The sequence below is a fragment of the Acartia tonsa genome, chromosome 9 (genome assembly GCF_053477335.1).
Source record: "Acartia tonsa isolate MP-2025a chromosome 9, ASM5347733v1, whole genome shotgun sequence".
Classification (NCBI taxonomy): domain Eukaryota; kingdom Metazoa; phylum Arthropoda; class Copepoda; order Calanoida; family Acartiidae; genus Acartia; species Acartia tonsa.
In genome coordinates this window covers 40,982,763-41,003,098 of record NC_137268.1, presented here as the reverse complement: position 1 = coordinate 41,003,098, position 20,336 = coordinate 40,982,763, and the positions used below count along the sequence as shown (strand labels likewise).

Genomic DNA, 20,336 nt, shown 5'->3' with positions numbered 1-20,336 from the left:
TCCTCAGATAATAACAGGACAGAGGATTCCGGCGTTGAGGGAGTCCCTTGGCGTCGGGGTCCTACGTTCCCTAAACGTACGCCGTAAAGTGGCCCTGTTAGCTTGGTTGAATATGACATACAAATTTTAAGACAATGACCAGTTTAGACAACATGTGACTAAATTTACAGATTTTCTAATTCTTATGTAACTAGTCAAAATAGTAATCACTATGAAGTAAAGACTTTTGTTATTAGACGTTATGACTTTTTATACTGTACAAAACTAAATATTAACAACTGTAATTACAGCCTTATGTCACAGTTTATTCATTCTTGTTAGCTTTTAAGGGTTATGTATATATAGATATTTAATCGAACTCGCACCTCAGTACCTTTTCTCTAAATTTCATTTATATCCATCCCTGTGCATTAATCGTGAATTTTAATTGTGCTGTGATATAGAGAGGACTTGTAAATAGCATATATTTTTTTTTTGTAACCAATATCTAAGTAGACTGAAAGACTGACGTTAGACAAAGTTATTTAAGTACGCTTATTCAAGTATTTTTAAGAAAATTCGTGTAAAACGGTTTGTAATACGGGTAATTAGAGTAATACCATTGATTGGATGATCTCATTAAGGAAAATTTATTTAATTAATAAAGCTTAGATTAAGTAACGTTTCCTTTTAAAATTATAGAACTTAACATCCCTTTTAAATTTCAATACAATAGTCATAAAGTTTAATGTTTCGAGGTAAAATGTTCTTATGTCCCTTTAAATTTAAACCTAAGTCTTATTTCCAACAAGTAGAGTTAATGTTTTGGCTCACATTGGCTTGTTGTTAGGCTATGTGCCTTTTATATATATACAAATTCAACATTTAACGTTCAATTAATAGTATTAACGATCTCGAAGTTTTATTATGTGCCAATATACCGCTTATGTCCAAATTATATTAACTAAGATGTTAAATTGTCAGAAATCTTCTTACTATCATAATGTTTTTCAAATACTGTAAAATAAAAATTTATGTTCTGTTTTCAAAATTGATTTAATTTTATATTTTCACCAAAGAAAAATATTTGTCAAAAATTTTATACCTTTTCTAAAGATTATTTACTTTTTGTTAAAATAAATATAGAGATTTTAAGTAGCATATACACTGTTATTTACTGATTTAGTATTTGTTGTGTACAACTCCCGTTTACGTAGCTACTCTATAAGTATTACTGTCTGTTCCTTAATTTAGTTAGATACATAATTAAAGTGTTATTTTTACAAGGTGCTTAAACTAGCTTACATTCACTTGATTTATGATAACTTTTATAAATAACAAAATTTCTTGCTATGTTCTTTTTGATATCTCAGCTATGATTTATGCGATTAATTTCCTACCGTTTTTATCGCTCTTATTTAAGATAAATTTTTCAATAATTACATAGAGATATATGAGAATATAAGTATTTTACATCAATACACATATGTACAAGAGGTTTTATCATATGCAAAACTTCTATATCGTTAGGATATGTCCGTACGTCATTGTTAGAAGTCAGATCATAAGAATCAGTTTTAATCTAGTTTACTCTTCGTGGATAGTGGGGAGAGTACAATGTCCAGAAATGAGGAGGACTGTGTCTCTCAGATTCTCTATTTGGCGTGCTACTGCCCGTAATTCGTCTGTTATAGTCTGTCGGCTTCTATACTCTTGCTGTCTATACCGTATAACCAAACAGTTGTATGCGTCTCTATAAGTGTTTCTAAGTATACAACAATGCAAGTATCGTACAATACGACTAGGTTGGCTGATTCCACAACTAATTTTAAACGATAACATTTCTTTAATCATCGTAAGCAAGTTATAACAATATTCTACTAGGTTCGCGAAGGTCTCATGTAGAATTCGTTGTGATCTAGGCATAGGCTTTCGGAATCTAGTTTGCATTTTATAGATTTTGTAAAATATTCTGTTAAGACTTACGTGTTATGTGATAACTGTAGTACTTCACAAGGTTGGTGATTTCCTCACTTGTGGATATGTTATAGTAAACTGACTCAATTTCAGGATAAAATTTAAGTTATCGTTATTGTTCACTACTACTAAAATTCTGAGTGGGCGTTTCCTGTCCGAAGTTATAATTAAAGTTTTGACATATTTTTTGTATGTAGAGTGGTTATAGTTTCTAATAACTAATCAACTCATCACAATTCAAGGCATATATATATATAGGTTGCCTAATAGTACTGCTATGTTTGTATACTTTATACAATTTGTATTAAATGTTTTAAATAGTTTTTGTGTATATATCAGGGTGCGTATTTAACATTCGTAACATTCGTATGTTTGTACAATTTGTATCAATCGTTTGACTCTGTTTGACTATACAGAATCAAAACTTTCTATATGCAATTTTATGTAAGTGTTTTTGAAGGGATCGACTTTCTAGTCGACGTATATTGCATATAGTTGGTCTCCCCTGCTGAAGAGAAAAGATGTATATTTTACCACTGGATATATAACCTTGAGTGGGAAAATTTTTTATGAATATGATAACTTAGTTATCAGATTAGAATAACATATTATCATATTGTTCACAAGTTTACAGGGTAAATGGAAATGTAAATTATGGTTGTGAACTTGTGCCATTCCGAAATCTGACATGTCTATCATTTATTTTCCTAAGTCGTCGACCTCCGGTAATAAATACGGAATCTAGTGTCATGTCCTCATCGGCACTTGAGTCCTCTATGTCCGAATCAGAGTCTAATGGTTTCTTATTTTGTGACGCTTGTTTTCGTGTTTCTAAGGGTGAGTGTGCGCGTATTCCTGGTTGCGGATCCTTTGAATTAACCGGGAATATAAGCGGAAGTGTGTCATTTTTAACTAATGTGGCTATCTCTTGATTTGTGAGTTTATTATAAGGCTTTGTAATAATTCCCCTTATTTCCTCTGGGAGGGTGTCAAAATGTTCGTCAATTGGCTTGAACCTTTTGATTTCGTTGAAAGAGTATTTAAATATTTCAGTCTTCTTGTCAGAAATTCTTTCAAGCGTGCAACTGTTAGGGCTTACATCCAAAACTCTATAGGGTGAAATATGATAGATAGGAGTAAGATTTGGGTTAACACCAGGTGTAATAGTGTTATTTCTAACCAAGACAAGATCTCCTATATCAAATTGTTTGTGTATGCGGGTTTTGTTAATATACTTTAGTCTTGCCTCCCTTCCCTTTTCAATAGCTTTTGCTGAAATGTCCAAGTTTTCTTGTATACCGTCCGAGAGGTCTTGCACATAGGCTTCTGTGCGAGCTATTTCAGGGTGATATTCATCCGGTTTTATTGCTCCAAAGAACAATTTAGACAGGGAGCTGCGTGTCCCGAATAATAATTCCATGGGTGAAAATCCAGTCTTTGGTATTTTAGTGCAATTATATTGTCGGACTATTAACGGTAGTAGATATAACCATGAGGTTGTTGAGTCTTGCGCCAAAATTTTAATGATTGGCCATTTTATTACTTTGTTGCTAGCTTCCACCAGTCCTTTAGAAGGTGAAAAGTATGCAGTAGAATACAAAACTCGGATGCCAATAGAAGCAAAGAATATCAAATTTTGCTTTTCTAAAAATGATTTTGCATTGTCACACAATATTTGTCTGGGGGAGAAATTAGGATAGAAATAAAACATGAATTTGTCTATAAATTCACGGGATGTGAGTGATTTCATGGGATATGCAAGAATCATTCCTGTTAGTTGGCAGACTATAGTGAGGATATGATTATAACTACGATAGGGGGGTAAGGATTGTATATAGTCAATACTTACACATTCAAAAGGTCTTGAAATTGTACTATAGGTTCCTACTTGTTCTAGTTTTGTAGATGAATTTTGAAGTTGACAATTTAAACAAGATCTAGTGTAATTTCTAACATATTTCTTAAGGTTAGGGTGGAAGAAATTTTGCATATTCAAAAGCATTTTAATTTCTCCACTATGTACTAACAAAAGATGAGTATAGCATACTAATACTGGTAATAATATGGTTGGGAGATAAACTTTTAAATCTCCTTTAATCTTTGTAAACAGAATCGTATCTTTAAGTTCGTAGTTCTGTCTTTTATAAGTGTAGGTGTTTGATTTAGAGGTTAGACAGCGTGTGTAAATATCAGAGTATTCCTCTTTTTGGTTTGCAATTATATTTTCTATGCTAATCCTTTCTTTTAGGATTTCCAAAGGTCTTAGTACTTTGCCTATAACTCTATGTTCTGCGGCAAGAGAATTTATGGTGATTTTGGGCTTTTGTTGCTTTGGTTGTGGGGGTTGTTCATCATAACCCAAATAGTCGGGGTTATCTATAATGAATTGTGTCCATTCTTCAATAGTCCAAATTTTATATTGGGGTAAGTTATCCTCAAACCCAGATTTAACAAATTTAGGTAGGGCCACCTTTTTGATGCTTGGTAAAGTAGCCTTATATGCCCTTGTTAAGAAATCTGCCAAATTGTCTTCTCCTCTCAAGAAAGACATTGTTAGCTTCGGTATTAGAGTTAACAGAGTGGTATTCCACCTCTTCAATTTATTAACAGCTGTTAATGCTTTTAGATTGAAGAGATAGTATGCACATTTTGCGTCTGTTAACAAAGTGCATTCACAGCTTGGACCTATTAGAGTTCTAAACGAGTTTGCTGCGTAAATAATCCCTAGGATTTCAATGTCTATGATATGTAATCTTGACTCAGCAACGGTAATTTTCTTTGAGGTATATGCAATAATTTCAAACATAGACGCTAAAGATTTTAAATTAAAGCTATTGGTTGATGAAACCATTGCGGGTCTTACTATGTGTTGCTCCTTGTGTCCATATAGTAAAAATACAAAAGGGGGTTTTGTTTTGTCTGAACAGTGTTGAGTGACAGGTTTGACACCCTCTATAGTTGTGATAACTATCACAGGGCGGTACATAGCTACACTAAGCGCTTCAAATATGAGTTGTTGCGGATCTAGGTATACATATCCATGCTCTAGTTTGCGAATAAATTCTAAGAATTTATCCCTATCATTATTAAATACAAATTGAATATACTTTTGTCTCAACATCGTAGAACGTATGATTTTTGATGCTCTTTGCAGGATGGTGGTCAAAGGTGTTTGAACTTTATTTAGTTCCAAAAGCAATTGTAAAGATATCCCAAGACTATTGTGTACAGTGTCTTCAGGATAGCCCAAAGTTTTACTAGCCAAATATTCAAATTCAGGCGGTCCATCTTCAGACATACGTTTAGCATAATCCTTAATGTTTTCACCTTCAATCTGCAAAGGTAGGGGTAAAATTGGTAATCTGTTATCATAAATAACATGGTGCACAGGATCATCGAAGTTTAGCCCAGGGGGTAGGGTTTTAGCCTGTAATTCTGGTGTCACTATTTGCGCTAAGACTGCTGAATATGAGCCAGTTGAGGTGCCGGCTGCATCTGACAAAATAATCTTAGGTGCCGCTAAGTTAACTAATTTGCTAAAAATTGGTCCTGAAGCTAAAGCTTTCTTAATATCTTCGAATGCTTGTCTTTGTTCTGGAGTTGGGACAAAAGTTTTACCTAATCTAGTAGATGTAAGTGAAGTTAGAATATGTGTAGGAGCCATAATATCAAATCTTAAATGTTTATGCATACTTTGTAGTACTCCCATAAAAGATCTCATTATAGTAATATCAGTAGGCATGGGAATATTTAGAAGTTTTTGTACTCGCCTTTGATCTACACAGCAATAGTTATGCGAAATGAAGAATCCAAAGAAATTTACCCTACTTTTAAAAAGTTGTGATTTCTTTAAACTAATCTTTCCTTTATGCGTGTGTATTCTCCCCATAACTTTCTTCAAAATCTTAAAATGTATATTCAATGATTCTGATCTAGTTTTAGCTAGTTCAGTTGAGACAATGAAATCATCATAAATGTGCTGGACTTCTGGGATAGGTGAGTATACCATTTTGGCTAAATCACCGTCCATTACAACATTACCATTATCATCATAAACCAATTCCCAGTGTAATATCTTTTCCATAAAGCGTGATAGACTTTCAGGTGAAGTCTTAATGCCAGTTGGTAAGGATGCGTGTCTAAAAGCTCCTAATGGGGTTGCAAACAATGTTAGGTCTCTGCAAGAAGGTTCTAGCGTTATACTATGAAAAGCGTTAGCCATGTCACTACTACTATGCACAAATTTATCCCTTAGTGACTGAATCAAATTTTCTGCTGTGGGTAGCAGTGCAGGTTCAGACTGCAGACAAGGATTCAATTGTTGAAAATTTACAATTAAACGAGGACAGCTCCCCTGATCTGACTTTGGAATCAGATAAGCTGGGCTTGCATAGTTGTTATAGGAATCCCCATCCAAATTAGCTCTTTCAATGGTGCCGTTCTTTAACAAAAACTCTAAGATAGATTGCATTTGCATTTTCTCTACGGGTGATAAATAATATAATTTCTTATGCTGGGGTAAAGTTTGACCAGGTTTTAGTCTAATTGTATAATTGCCCAGATATTTACTCATGTTACCTCTATCAGTAGAATGTGTAGATATGATATCGGGGTAAGATTTTAGGAATATGTCTTCTATATAATGTCTTACCTCTGGTGGATAGTCTGACAGCACCACAAGATCCTCTGGTTTAACAAACTGGTCCTTAGGCACACTGTAGCCAGTAGGTTCCGTTACATAGTCCATGAGGTTATCAGATTCAGCTATATGTTTTAAGCCAAGTTCAATAACGTCATCACTATTTTCAAAAAGTTTATTCTTTTCAGGATCTGGTGTAGTTAGAATTTCATCAATATTAGAACGGTAGTCAGATAAGGCTACTCCTGGTATTGGAGTGTCATTGTTTATAGCTGTAGGATTCGGTATATATCCATCAGCTAAAGGAAAAGATCGTTCTACCAGATTGATGGCGCTGTATTTTGGTAGCTATAAGAGTTGAACTGAGTTGTTTCTGGTGTCTAGTGAGATCTGATTGACGGCTGGAGTATTAGCTTTCTCCGCGTGTTGCTCCAGGGCTTGTACAATCTCGTCTAGCTCAGTTGTCACAGATACATTGTGTAGGAATGATTGCGTAAAATCAAAGTCTGTGGTGATCTCCTTGACTACAAATTGGTTGCTTGGTTCCAAGTATCCGGTGATAACAGTGTTAGTGATTGCATGTTCAGTGACATTTGTTATCATTGCTCTTCCACTGAGTTGTCCTCGGTTGTTGACAGTCAGTTGCGTTTGTCCAGGCTGAATTTTGATTCCTCCATTTCTATCATTGGCAATGTGGTCATCGCTGAGAATGACTTTTGTTCCAGGAGCCAAGTTGAAGAAATGGTTGATGTTCATCTCTATAGTCTGAGTTTCATTAGAGTCAATTTTGTCAATTGTCCCTGTGCAGAGTTGTAATTCATAATCAGAACAGAACAGGCTATCTAGTACTCTCCCAGGATGGAACATAGAGTATAGATATGATGCTGGCGGGTGGTTGTCCGCAACGAAAGTCAACCCTAATTGGAGATCTCTAATGCCATTCATTCCGATGATCATAGGTGTGACATTCTTGTGTTCCTCAGGTACAATCATAAACGGTACTGGTCTATAGATGCCTGAGAACTGTGTGAGGCGAATCATGAGAGTTATTTCTCCAGCTACTGGGATTTTGTGTCCAGAGTAGCTGACAAGAACCATGTCACTCTTTTCCAGATGGTTCTTAACCTCAGTTTGTTGTACTCCAAATAACATACCAAAATAGCTGGTTGACATGATATTTCTGTCTGCTGCTGAGTCAAACAAAGCTGTCATGTATACATCGTAGTTTCCATTTGACATACAGCCGGAGCAGTTCAGGTACATTTTCCTGTTTTCATCCATGATAGCTGCCGAACTATCTACCGCTAAAATCTTGGGGTCATTAGGATCCATTCGAACGGTGATAGCGTTAACCCTACTTGTTCTGCCGCGCTCTTTGGATTGTCCATTGGCTTTGGCCTCAACCCATTCTTCATATGCCTGTCTAAACACACCACCAGGTCTTACTTTACCACTATGGTACAGTTCCATCATTGCTGGTCGTCCAGGGCATAGGTGTTGAGCGTGGTATAGGTCTTTGCCATACTTCTTGTGACAGCTTGGGCAATATCCGGATGTTAGTGCTGTTTGATATTGTCGTCCTTGGTCATCGCACAATAGTCTGCATCCATCTGATATTTTGTGGGAATTTTGACCACATGCACCGCAGTAGCGCTTATTGGATGTACCATAGGAGATATGATAATCTTGTTTGGTGTTCTTTTGTGGTTGTCTATCTCTATTATCCCTGTTTTCTCTGTTGTAGGTTTTAGGATAGGCTGGTTTAGCAGTAACTTCTCTAACTGTTGGCCTTTTATAATAGCTTGACGTAGCGGCAACTTTAGCAGGCTGTTTGTCTCTATTTATTCTTGTATCCCTGTCATGTGAGTAGTTGGTGTTATTTGTCTTTTTATGAAGCGACAAATCTCCATTGTAACTGGCTGATACACCATTCTGCTGTAGGTCCATATCTAGGTCTTCAGTTCTAGGATACATGGAAGCGGTCAACTCATGATATGTAGGGGATCTTCCAAGATCATGTCTGAGATTGTGATGGTTTTCAGATGCTATATTGCGGCTATTTGTTGGTAAGCTACGTTTGAGTGCCTCCACTGCAGTTATGTTGAATACATTCTGTCGTTCCTTCTTGTCTGTATAATGAACAGCGGCTCTGCTGGCAAGATTCTGAATGGTACTGACAAGCTTAGGGAATGACATGGCTTTGGTTCCCTTAAAAGCTATCAGCTTAGCTTGAGCTTCCTGTTGGCTGATGAGTATATCGTACTGTAGCAGTAAGCTATTGTAGACACTTTCAATAGATAGTCCAAGATTGAAACTCTGCTGGATAGTAGTATATGCTTCGCCAGTTGTGGTTCTAAGCATAAAGGTTTCGAATTGTGATCTTGAGAGGTTACATAATTCCTGAGCAGTGTTCATCTCTGATAGATAATCAGTAATGTAAGGTGGTTTGCCGTCTCCTTTGAAGCAATGCTTGAGAGGGAAGGTTCCATTGGCTAACTTAAGCTTTTGATCGTTGCTTAGGGTGCTCGTGCTTGCATAGCTGCTTGGTGGTTTAATTCCAGTTTGGTTGGTGAAGTTACTGAAGTGTCGTTGAGTGCGTTTGTCATTCTCCTCGTGTACAATACGCTGGGCTTCTAACTCAACTTCACGTCTTTGTTCCTCTTTGTATTCCCTCATACTCTGTGTGTAGTTGGTACAGAAGTTCCTCATCATTTCTGAGTCCACACGTATGTTGGGGTTACAAAGTCTTATTGTATCCAGGAATTGTGGGAACAGGAAATTTCCCAGAGGATCTGATAGTGTTGCTCTAACATATCGATCTCTGATCAATGCGTCTGGTGAGTCCTCGCGCATAGGTATGGATCTTACAGATTCCGTGTCTGGTTCTGGCGTCTTGGTTCTCTCACCATTCTGTTCTGGTTCCTCCTGGTTGGGCATCGGTTCCTCCCTTCGTGTATCATCTCCTGCAGAAGCTGCATCAGCTGACGGAGTTCTTCTTCCAGGCGTCGTCGAGCGTCCTCGACGTGGAGTGTTCGCCTTTTCAGCGTTGTCATCTTTCTTACTTTTATTAAATAATGGCATTACAGCTAGCTTAAAGCTTTTAAACTTTCTATGAGTTCTTTAAAGAAGCTTATGAGATGTTGTACTATTTTAGGATTTAAATAGCAAAGGTACAAGAAGAAACTAAATAATGTGCCTAAAGTTAAAACAATCAAAAATTGTTTACAATAACAAATTTTTCTTTTAAAATTGTTAAATATAGATGAGTATGTATTGTCTACTTCACCTACAGTTGTTTCTACGTCGTGAATGCTTGCGAGTGAGCTTTAAATCTTATTCTGGAGTGTGCGCTAATGCACTCTTATCCTTAATTAAGCTCAACTGTAGAAACACTTCTACTTAGATTTATTCTATATTTGCCTATAAAGCTAATGTGGGTTGTTTGGCTATACAAATTAGTTATAAAGTTAAATAGAATGTTAAGGTTTGCAGCGAAGTTAATGTGGGTATGCTAATATACTATCACAAATTAACTGTTATTTGCTTAGGCGTCGACCTTTCCTAGCAAATGTTATTGTTGAGAAAAACAGCAATTTATAATCCTTGTTGAATTCTTACTCCACTCTAAGGATATGTAGCTTACAATCAGCTTATTCCTGTAAGGCTTTATGAATATAACTTACTAAGGTTCACTCCCAAAGGATCGTCTATATTCTAATAGTATTGCAACAGTTTTGCCTGAATATCAAAGATCTCGCACCCAATACTTATAGTTGTATTAGGGTATGCCTACCAATCCTACTAAGTATTATTCGCGAATTATTATGGGGCTTCACTTGTGATTTCAATCCTTATAACTATATTATTGAGACTCAATTTAGATTGTCCTATATATATGAATATAATCAGTTTGTTTTCAAGGTTATTATGGACCGGATGTGCTCCACTTAATTAGTGAGAACACAATATTCTATGTGTCTTACTGAAGTGTGATATCCTACGCAAGGTGATCAATCTATACGCTGGAAGTTGTCAATCAAACTCTTTAAAGTAGACTACAAGGTTGGTGTTATTATTTGGTCAAATATTATTGAAAATCAAATTAGCTGAATTAGTGCACTTTTTTTTCTAAATGGTAACAATTTTAGATTATAAAGATTATGAACTATATGTACACACTTTATTTTACTTGGTTATAGTCTTTATGCTAATAATCCTAAGTAAAATTAAATTTTCTCAATGGTATAAAAAGAAAATTTTTTCTTTCTTTGTTTTAATCCGGATTTTTATAAAGACAGTAGAGTACTTCCAATATTACTTGCTACTTCTTTTAGAGACGTCCCAAGACTCCCAATATAGGCTGCTGCAACCTTTTGCTGCGTTTGGTTACTAGAACTTTGTCTCTTATAAGTGTGCTTTTTAATTACATATAGGGCTTAGGTTGTTGACTATACTTTTAAATCACTAATATTCACTATCACTAATGATTGATGGTTTATAACTCTTCTCAAGTTGTCTGTTGAATTCTGGCGGCACATGAAATAGAAATTTTAGCATTAGCAAAGCAAGTAAAAATTTAGTTTTCATGTCCTACTTATTGTTGAGTGAACCGTTTATTGTACTTATGTATATGTTTATAAGGAATATACAAACAAACAAAAAATTTTTTTTTTGTTAAGATTGAATTAAAACTTTCTAAGTCAAAATAAAATAGAATCACTCTAAGTCCAAAGTTGGAAAATTTTGACTAAGTCCAAAAAGTTTCTAATGAAATTATTCTAAGTACAAAATCAATAAATTTTGGCTTAGGAAAAAAAAATTATGAAAATATCTTAAGTGCCAAATTAATAAATTTCGACTAAGTCAAAAAAATTTTTATTGAAATTATCCCAAGTACACAGTTAGTGAATTTTGACTAAGTCCAAAGAAAATTTCCTTTCAATGAAATTATACTAAGTACAAAATTAGTGAATTTTGACTAAGTCCAAAGAAAATTTCCTTTCAATGAAATTATACTAAGTACAAAATTAATGAATTTTGACTAAGTCCAAAAAAAATTTCCTTTCAATGAAATTATACTAAGTACAAAATTAGTGAAATTATCCTGAGACAAAAGAAATAGAATCACTCTAAGTCCAGACGTGGAATATTTTGTCCGAGATGAAATTTCCTAACAGTCCATTCACAAAGCTACTTTTAGAGCTTGCCCTTAAGTCAAAAGAAATAGAATCACTCTAAGTCCACTATTGGAGTATTTTGACTTAGTGCAAATCTCGCTAAGTTAAGGATTTTAAAATCATAAAGTATTAGAGTGTTAGAATTATCCTTCACCAAAAGAAATAGAATCTCTCTAAGTCCATAATTGGAATATTTTGGCTAAGACAGAAATACTCTAAAACAAAATTTTCTCTTAAGTGTGGAAAATGAAATTTGTTAATCTAGTTGGAAAAATTGCAATTATTACAAGTCCGAATTTTGGTAAATTTCCAACCAAGTTTCCAATTTCATAAAAATTACTATAAGTCCAGAGATTCAAGATTCTCTCTGTAACAAAAGAAATAGAACGGTGCTAAGTCCAAAAGTGGAATATTTTGCTCAGAGTCTCAGGAAATCTTTGGAATTATTGCTGATTGCGTACAGTAATTTGTTTACACTTATATCATTCCAACCGATCGATGTTGAGAATATCTTTGAGACTTTGAAATATTTTGTTTAACTCAAAATTTTGGAGGCAATAGTTATTTTGATACATCCGCATATAAATCAGAATTACATTAGGAATATAAGTCCTAGGCATGTATAAGTAAGTGCAAATCTCAGAAAATCGGTTCTAACGGCACCAAAGTATTAGTACAGTTTAACTTGAGTATAAATGCTACAAGTTTGTAATAATCTTTTGGCCCTTTACTACGACTCAAGAGTACTAACTGCTTTCGGCATATTGTTTCAGAAACATGGCTCCAAAGACAATATGTATCCCAACTAACAGCGTTTCCCGTGTTCTATAAGATTTGCTCCTAAGTTTTCATTTAATAAGACAGTTCAAAATGGCCCTTTACAAATAGTATTTTGATAGCTTATAAATGAAAAGTTACTCCATGCTTGATTCTTAATAAGTTCTGGTTTAAGTATCAAAGATTCAAGTATTTCAACACTTAGAGAACTTTCGAATAAGTAAAAATCATACTAAGTCCGAAGATTTATATATATACTCCGCCACCTAGCACAACTCCTAAATTTCAAAATTCTGACTAAGTCCAAAAATCAAAATTTTGCACATAGCTCAATCATAGATTATTCCAACCCAAGTGTTTTACTAAAGAGAGGCGGACATGGAGGTGCCGGTGTGCTGGTATTCTCTAGGGCCTCTAGAGTGTCAACCAGTGCGAGTGTCCTTATAGGGCGGCGACCAATGGCCACAAATATGCTAGCATTCTCTAGGGCCTCTAGAGTGTCAGCTAGTGCAACTGCTCGTACACGAGGCTCTCAATTGCATTTGTGTCGTGCCTTTCAGTCCCTATCTCTTCAAACGCCTCATAGTCCTAACCTTGCTCTCAAATAGTTTCACAGGTTTTGGAAAATCCGATTTTGCCATAACTACAATTATTCGATTTTGGTAAAAATACCTGCCTTAGGCGGTTCGGGTACGGTAAGGAAAAAGAAAAAAAATTTATGAAGTAAAATTTTTCCAAGATACAACCGGTAAGTTGCACCATTGTGTGTGCGAATGGGGCGTTTGTCCATATTTAGGTATGGAGACCGCTCTTCTATGAGTACTACTAAAACCTAATTTTAATGCAATACACATAGACATTCTCATCGTCGGTTCGCTTGTTTAGAATGCTTAACCCTCTATTCCCACAAGTATAATACAAATTTGGTTGAGCTGGTGGAAGCTCAACAAAAGACCCACGCGAAGTATTATGTTGCTTTAACCTAAGAATAAATGGTTGGTTTTGATATTCGATCAGAATTATATAAGTATATTAAGTATTAAGGAAGGAAAATGTTTTTATAAAGTGTATTTATATTACAAGTGCATAAGTTAAGTATGAAAATATTTACAGGATAAGTGTTAAAATTATAAGTAGAGTAGGACAGAAATGTGCCCTAAGTCCCAAGCAGTGAATTGTGCTAAGTGTCAGAGTTCTAACACAAGGCCTAAGCTCAATTCATGCTAAGTACTAAGGGGCCTAAATTTAAACTACAATGCATGCCAAACAACTAAGTCATTACCTTTTAAAGCCAGAAAGAGAAGTTGATGGTAGGGGAGTTAATAAATAACTGAATAAATTCAAGAGGTACATGCTATAACATTAGCTCTGGACCAGGATTTTAGTGTTTGTCTGTGCAATTAAATGTCTGTGTGTTAATATGTGACGTAAATCAGGCATGGTTGTAGGCATACATATTTGTACTGATTGTTTATATGATTACATTAACAATAAACATAATATCTTTAATAAACATATACTATTAGCAAATCACATACAGATTACCATGAATAGGCTAGCGTTACCCATATATGGTGTCATATAGGTAAAGATAGGCCTATGAATGCATAAATTGATACAAATAATGCCTTGGGCCTAGCTAAAGTAATTGTGTCTTGCCCCTGAGTGCTACTAGATAATTGCAGGGCACGCGTCAATCAAATATTCATAATATGCTCTATAAAGTGTTGACTTTATATCAAGCATAGATAGATAGTTGTGGATGCGAAGCATTTCTGTAAAAGTCTCATATGTACGTTCAAAGAATTTGAAAATTGAGGATCGCATCTCCAATAATGATACACAAAATTACCCCTTCTGTTAATTAAAATTGGTGGTTGAAACGTTTGAACACTCCACTTAATGAACGAACCAATCAAGTCCCCCAAAGTTGGTTAAGGCAACGAATAATAAAACGGTGTTATTAAACTTTGGGGGCTAGTACTAGTACTAGTAGTACACTTTTATAAAGATATTTTAACTTTTCCTGTTTATGAAACTTTCAATTTAGCCAACACAATATATCAAAATATATAATTCAAAATAGGATTAAACTTTTCATCAAGTTGATGGATTTTGCAGTATGGATAAAGATATATAACTGTAAAATATATTTTTAAAATTTAAATTTCAAACTTTTGATTTGACCTCTTGAGTGTGAATGGTATTTATACTCACTGAATTGACTAAAACCTGCCCAGCCCAGGAAATGCACAAAGCTTTATTTTGTGGTTTGAACCTAGTCGAGCACTGCCCCTTCCCCCCCCCACTGATTTGTAAAAAGATATTCAGGGGGCTTGCAAATTTGCAAAACCGCTTAGATGCATGATACTGTTTAGGGACATACTTACATTTTTAGTACTTTATTATAGAGATGATTCACTTAAAACATTGTAGCTTTGTAGCATTTGTAGCATTGTATTAGGAATCAGTATTCCAAAAATCAGAAGAATAGGATAGATATAACATGGAAAAATTTATTGTTAAAAAAGTAAAAATCCACATGTTTTAAATAGACGTACGGACGTTCTGGTAACGAGTTGCTAAGCTACCTAAATCATACCTTAATGTTATAGGAATCTTCATGCATATTTTAAAATCCATAGGACAATTCTAACCTGTTTAAATTATCAAAAATATATAACTGTCCCGGACAGACAGTCGGTCAGACCCTAATTATAGAAAAGCTTCGCTTTTAAAAATATAATAATTCAATTAGGAAAATGTTGAGTATGGAACCCTTGGTGGAGGATTCTTTAGTAAGGTAAAGTGAAAATAACAGATTAATTCATACATGGATAAAAATCAGGGCTCGTTAGCCGTGCGTCACCCGCCTGTAAGCTTCAGACAAATTTACCTTTTACATTTCTAAAAATTAGCTAGTAGTCTAAACCTGTCCCAAATATGACAACCCCTCATTTCAAAAAAATGTTTTAAAAGCATCCAAACGGGTATACATTTGAGGCTGCCGAGCCCTGACAAAAATTGAAAGATCTTGCAATCATATCAAATTTTAACCTATCCTATTTAGAAAACAAAGATTGAAATAATTCTAAAGCTCGAGAGAAGTGTTTACAAACAGGTATTAGACAATTTTAAGAAACTTTTATTTGTTCCCCAAAGTTTTATAATAACGTTTTATTGTTCGTTGGCTAAATAACTTTGGGGACTTTAGTGAATTGTGATTGGTTGGTTCATTAAGTCCTTCCATTCAACACAACAATTTCCGTTCTTTCAATTATAGCTTGTATATAAGATAGTACTGCAACGATAGGGTATCATCTTTAAATGCCATTCAATAAAGTATTAAAAGTGCATAATCTCCTTTTTAAATATCAATTGACAGTATATAATAATAAATATAAAGTGTTTAGGTCAGTTTAAGGTTCCAAGTATGGTCCTGCAGGTCCTTATCCTTCAGGGCTTCAGGAACCTGTTTGACATGAAATGTTTGACATAAAATCTACAATTCTTAGAAGTTTTTTATATTGCCTATAAGAATGACGTCATACTTGCCTACCATTGATCAATTAAAATGTATACTGGCCTACCAGTGCTAATTTAGTCTGTGTATCGGCCTTACATTTGTCATATGTATTGTATGACGTCATTTTTTAAAATGCACTATAAAATTTTAATAATGAACTGCTATCTTTATATTTTATTTTAGGGACAAGTAATCAAAGGAAATGTTGAAATAAATTGCGAAAATGTAAGTAATAATAGGCCAAACTATTAAACTAGCCCAGGAGGTAGAGTTTCTTAAGTCTTGCATAATCCACTATATCTACTCAAGACTAAAGGAAAACTTAATTCCTAGGCTAGTTTTGGCAATTTTTTTTTCAGGTATTTAAAATGTCTATCTCAACTTACTTTATCTATTGCTAGCGGCTATGCCTCTAAAGGCATCAAGGCACGTGAAATTGGGAGGGGGGGGGGGGAGATGAAGTCGACCCACATTCTCACTTTTCAGTTTTCAAAAAAAAAGTAAAAGAATGAGGGGGAGGGGTCTATTTTTCTTAGTAGGGTTGTGGTAATGTTCCCCCCAAAACAGTCTCAGGCCCTATCAGAACCTACCCAGTAAAAGAGAACCATATTGGTTCAGCATCTAGCAATATTGGTACACACATAAAGATATCCTGTTACTTTTATAAAAAGGACCCTTTTGGACCATTTGACTTGAGCAATGTGTGTCTATTATTTAAATTTATCAACTACCTTCACATCCACATATCCAATATGATTTTCTATTTTTCTCAACTAATTTGTATTTCAACGCATGTTCATGTTACTTAATTATTTTTGACTATCTAATTTTCTTTTGCAATCTATGTTTGCGTTGGATCCTGCCTCTAGCAACATATGCTTGTGTTAATTATTTAGTATCAATGCTTTAAATAAAACTTTGCAATATGTGAAGGGTAAGCATGGAACAACTGGTTGTGCCCTACTGTTGGTTCAAGAAACTGTATTTGTCTGCAATCCTGGAGAAGTAAGTTTTTTCAAATAATCAACATTACCCCTTACTAGATTACAATTATTGGTTGAAACGTTTACATACTTAATTTAATGAACCAACCAATCATTCAATAGAAGGGACAAGGGACCAGGATTCTGACAAACAATTCGAAGGGAAAATTACTCCAGAACCCACTTCCTTTCTTTTCCCCAATTCTTATCCACTTCCCTTTAGTTACGCCATAAAACAAGTAATTAAGACAACAAAAAATATCTCAATTTTCAGCAATTGCAAATGGAATAAAATTGCTGAATCACAGCCCCTGTCTTAAATTATTGTCTTGTTTATTTATCTTCATGTTAAATGATTTATAAAACTACAGTTAACAATACCATTTTTGCTCCTAGTTTAATATTTGTTTAATATAGTTTTTTTTATTTTATAGTTGGTAAGTAAAGAGACAAGAAACATCCTCATTCAAATCTGACTGAGGTTTTCTTCAAAACAATACACAAATACAAGAATACACGTATACTTACTAATACTTACTACTAATGCGTATACTAGATACGTCTGTTGTCTACATTTTACATTTATAGAAAAATTATTAAAAATTAATGACAAAGCTTCTAATTTGAAAATTTGCATTTGCCTATTTATTTGGTTCTAATAGTACATATTAGGGTGGGTCGATTTTGAACCAAAGCAGGAACTTGCACATGATTTTTCTAGTACATATGGTGCTAAACTTATTTGCATCAACATTTTCTATTTCACAAATAAAACTTGATGGTCAAACAAGGGTGCAGTTTAGCAGAAAAGCAAACATTTTTTTTATACTTTTCTTTCAAATATTAAAAGATAAACATTTTTTCTTTTAGGGAAGTGAAATGAAGAAGAAGGAAATTTTGGTTATGGATGCAGCACAGGTTTAATTATCGTCTTTAAAAATTAACCAATATTCCAGTATGGCTTTGATACCAATTTATATCCACTGGATCAGAACCAGTTCTCAGCCATACAGAAAAAGCATGTATAGCATCAATTTTACATACAATTTTCATAAACTGGTTTTGGTTTCCAGGTCCTTCAACCCCTTAGGGCTAACAAAACTGGTTTAAATCTTATAATTTTTTTTTCAATATCCATGGAAAGCTGTCTTCTATACGATGCTTTAAATAACTATCCTGTATATTTATCCTAATTTTATGAATTTATTGCTAGGATGATACAGCTGTTAAACCTGGTGGATCAGGAACTTTTAACCTTCAAGTCAAGATTGACAAGTAAGAAGTTTTTAGATGTGTGTTTTTTTCTTGCATGAATATTTAATGCATTGCTTTACAACAATCTCAGTATTTTTAGTAGCGAAGCTACTCTATAATTTGAAATGTCCGTCTGTCTGTCTGTCCGTATATCCGTCTGTCCATCATAGTTTAGGGGAAACGTGATTTTCTCGGCTCCTATAAAAGATAAAAGGCTGAAATTTTTTGACAGCATTCCCATTATTAAGGATCACAATTAACTATAAAACATCGATGGCGGTAGGACCGCTATTTAGCAGGTTTTAGGCTATTTTTGTATTTTTCACATTTTTCTCCATATCTTTAGTGTTTATGGTCCGATTTCCAAAATTTTTTCAGTTATAGTATCAAAATTAAATTTCCTGTCGTTTCAAGAAAACAACTATGACGGTCAGACTGCCTTTAATCAGGTTTTAGGCTAATTTTGTATTTTTCACATTTTTCTCCATACCTTTGTTGTTTATGGTCCGATTTCCAAAGTTTTTCAGTTGTAGATATCAAAATTTAATTCCTGTCGTTTCAAGAAAACACCAATGGTGGTCAGACTGCCTTTTTGCAGGTTTTTGGCTATTTTTCACATTTTTCCTCGTATCTTTAGTGTTTATGTTCCGATTTTTAAAATTTTTGTAGTTAAAAATATCAAAAAAGTAAATTTTCCGTTGTTTTGAGCATCCAGTATGTAATTTACTTTGACTGTCAGTCTATTAGTCATAGTACTGAAATATAAATATTAAGAAATTAAAAACAAAAGTTGAAAAGGTTTGGCAATTTTTTTCCTAATATACATGCTTTTGACAACTAATATCTAAATTTTTATACATATTTTTTGTGCTTTGCTACTTATGGATGTTGTCATCCTTGTTTCATTTATTTATGCTTTTATTATGGATGTAGAACATATGTGGATATCAGAACAGTGAGGATATTGTTGTCAATTTACATTGCCATCTTCTCTGGCATTCATTAGTCAGATGTTTAACGAGTAGGAGGAGAGGGAATGCGATAAAGGGGGTTGAGGAAGGGGATAATTATTTAGTCCACTACAAGTTTCACTTTATTAGAGAACATTGTAATCTGGTGTAATAAGTAATAAACTACCTATTCACAGTTCTATCTATCTTTCTTACTTTTAACCTATCTCCTGATCTATTCATTTATCTAGAACCCTACCAACAACCTGGTTCCCTAACTGTGAATACATTGATTGTGGATATTTTATTCATGCCATTGCTAAAACATCAAAGTAAGCGTATTGAATAAAATTATTGTTTTCTTTATCACTTATTTTTATGTTTTTTTTAATCTTCTCACATGCTATGATACATCTTTCATACATCAGGTATGGCTATGCATATGAAAACAATTATTATGACACTTACTTTTATTCTAAATTCTTGGAATATCAAATTATGAATATTTTTGATTATTAGACTGTATGATGACATAGTAGTAAAACTGCCAATTGTTGTCATGTATGGTGATCAAGAAGAATTTGTGGAGGTACATACTAACATACAGAAAATCTAAGAGTATAACAGAGTATAATCTATATTTATTATTAGTAATATTAATATTATACTTTCTTTTTTTTGAAGAGTACAAGTAAAACTTATTCTAAAAAAAAATTGTATTTTGGGTATTGTAGGATACCCAAGTGACTGCAGTTGATGAAGATACTGCAGATGCTGAAAATGGTGGAGGAGATGTGAATGCAGTCGTTGCTGTCACTGATCTTGATGGAGAAGAAGGTTACTAGAATTATAATTCTTATAACACAAAATTGGATATTTTTAAGGAATTCATAGGATTTAAGCAATTTTAAGTCTTTAACTTCAAAATTATTTTGAATATCATAAAGAATTATCAGAAAATTTTCCTTGAACTTTTAACAAAAAAACATTTTTGATATAAACTGATATATATTTGAAGGAGAAATGCCAGAAGAAGGAACAGATGACCAAAATCTGCCAGGACAGGTTCAGTTT

At 34.0% G+C, this 20,336-nt stretch overlaps 1 protein-coding gene across 1 annotated transcript in view; it reads left to right on the top strand.

Annotated features, from left to right (window-relative positions):
• LOC145328948 (arrestin domain-containing protein 5-like) overlaps positions 1 to 20,336 on the top strand; it is a 31,087-nt gene that overhangs the window by 10,423 nt on the left and 328 nt on the right. The window contains exons 8-17 of the mRNA XM_080172917.1: positions 15,308 to 15,352; positions 15,620 to 15,670; positions 16,259 to 16,300; positions 17,009 to 17,080; positions 17,929 to 17,976; positions 18,272 to 18,333; positions 19,514 to 19,594; positions 19,782 to 19,851; positions 19,997 to 20,099; positions 20,281 to 20,327. Of these exons, the coding sequence (XP_080029043.1) occupies positions 15,308 to 15,352; positions 15,620 to 15,670; positions 16,259 to 16,300; positions 17,009 to 17,080; positions 17,929 to 17,976; positions 18,272 to 18,333; positions 19,514 to 19,594; positions 19,782 to 19,851; positions 19,997 to 20,099; positions 20,281 to 20,327 (621 nt within the window). The remainder of the gene's footprint in view (positions 1 to 15,307; positions 15,353 to 15,619; positions 15,671 to 16,258; positions 16,301 to 17,008; positions 17,081 to 17,928; positions 17,977 to 18,271; positions 18,334 to 19,513; positions 19,595 to 19,781; positions 19,852 to 19,996; positions 20,100 to 20,280; positions 20,328 to 20,336) is intronic.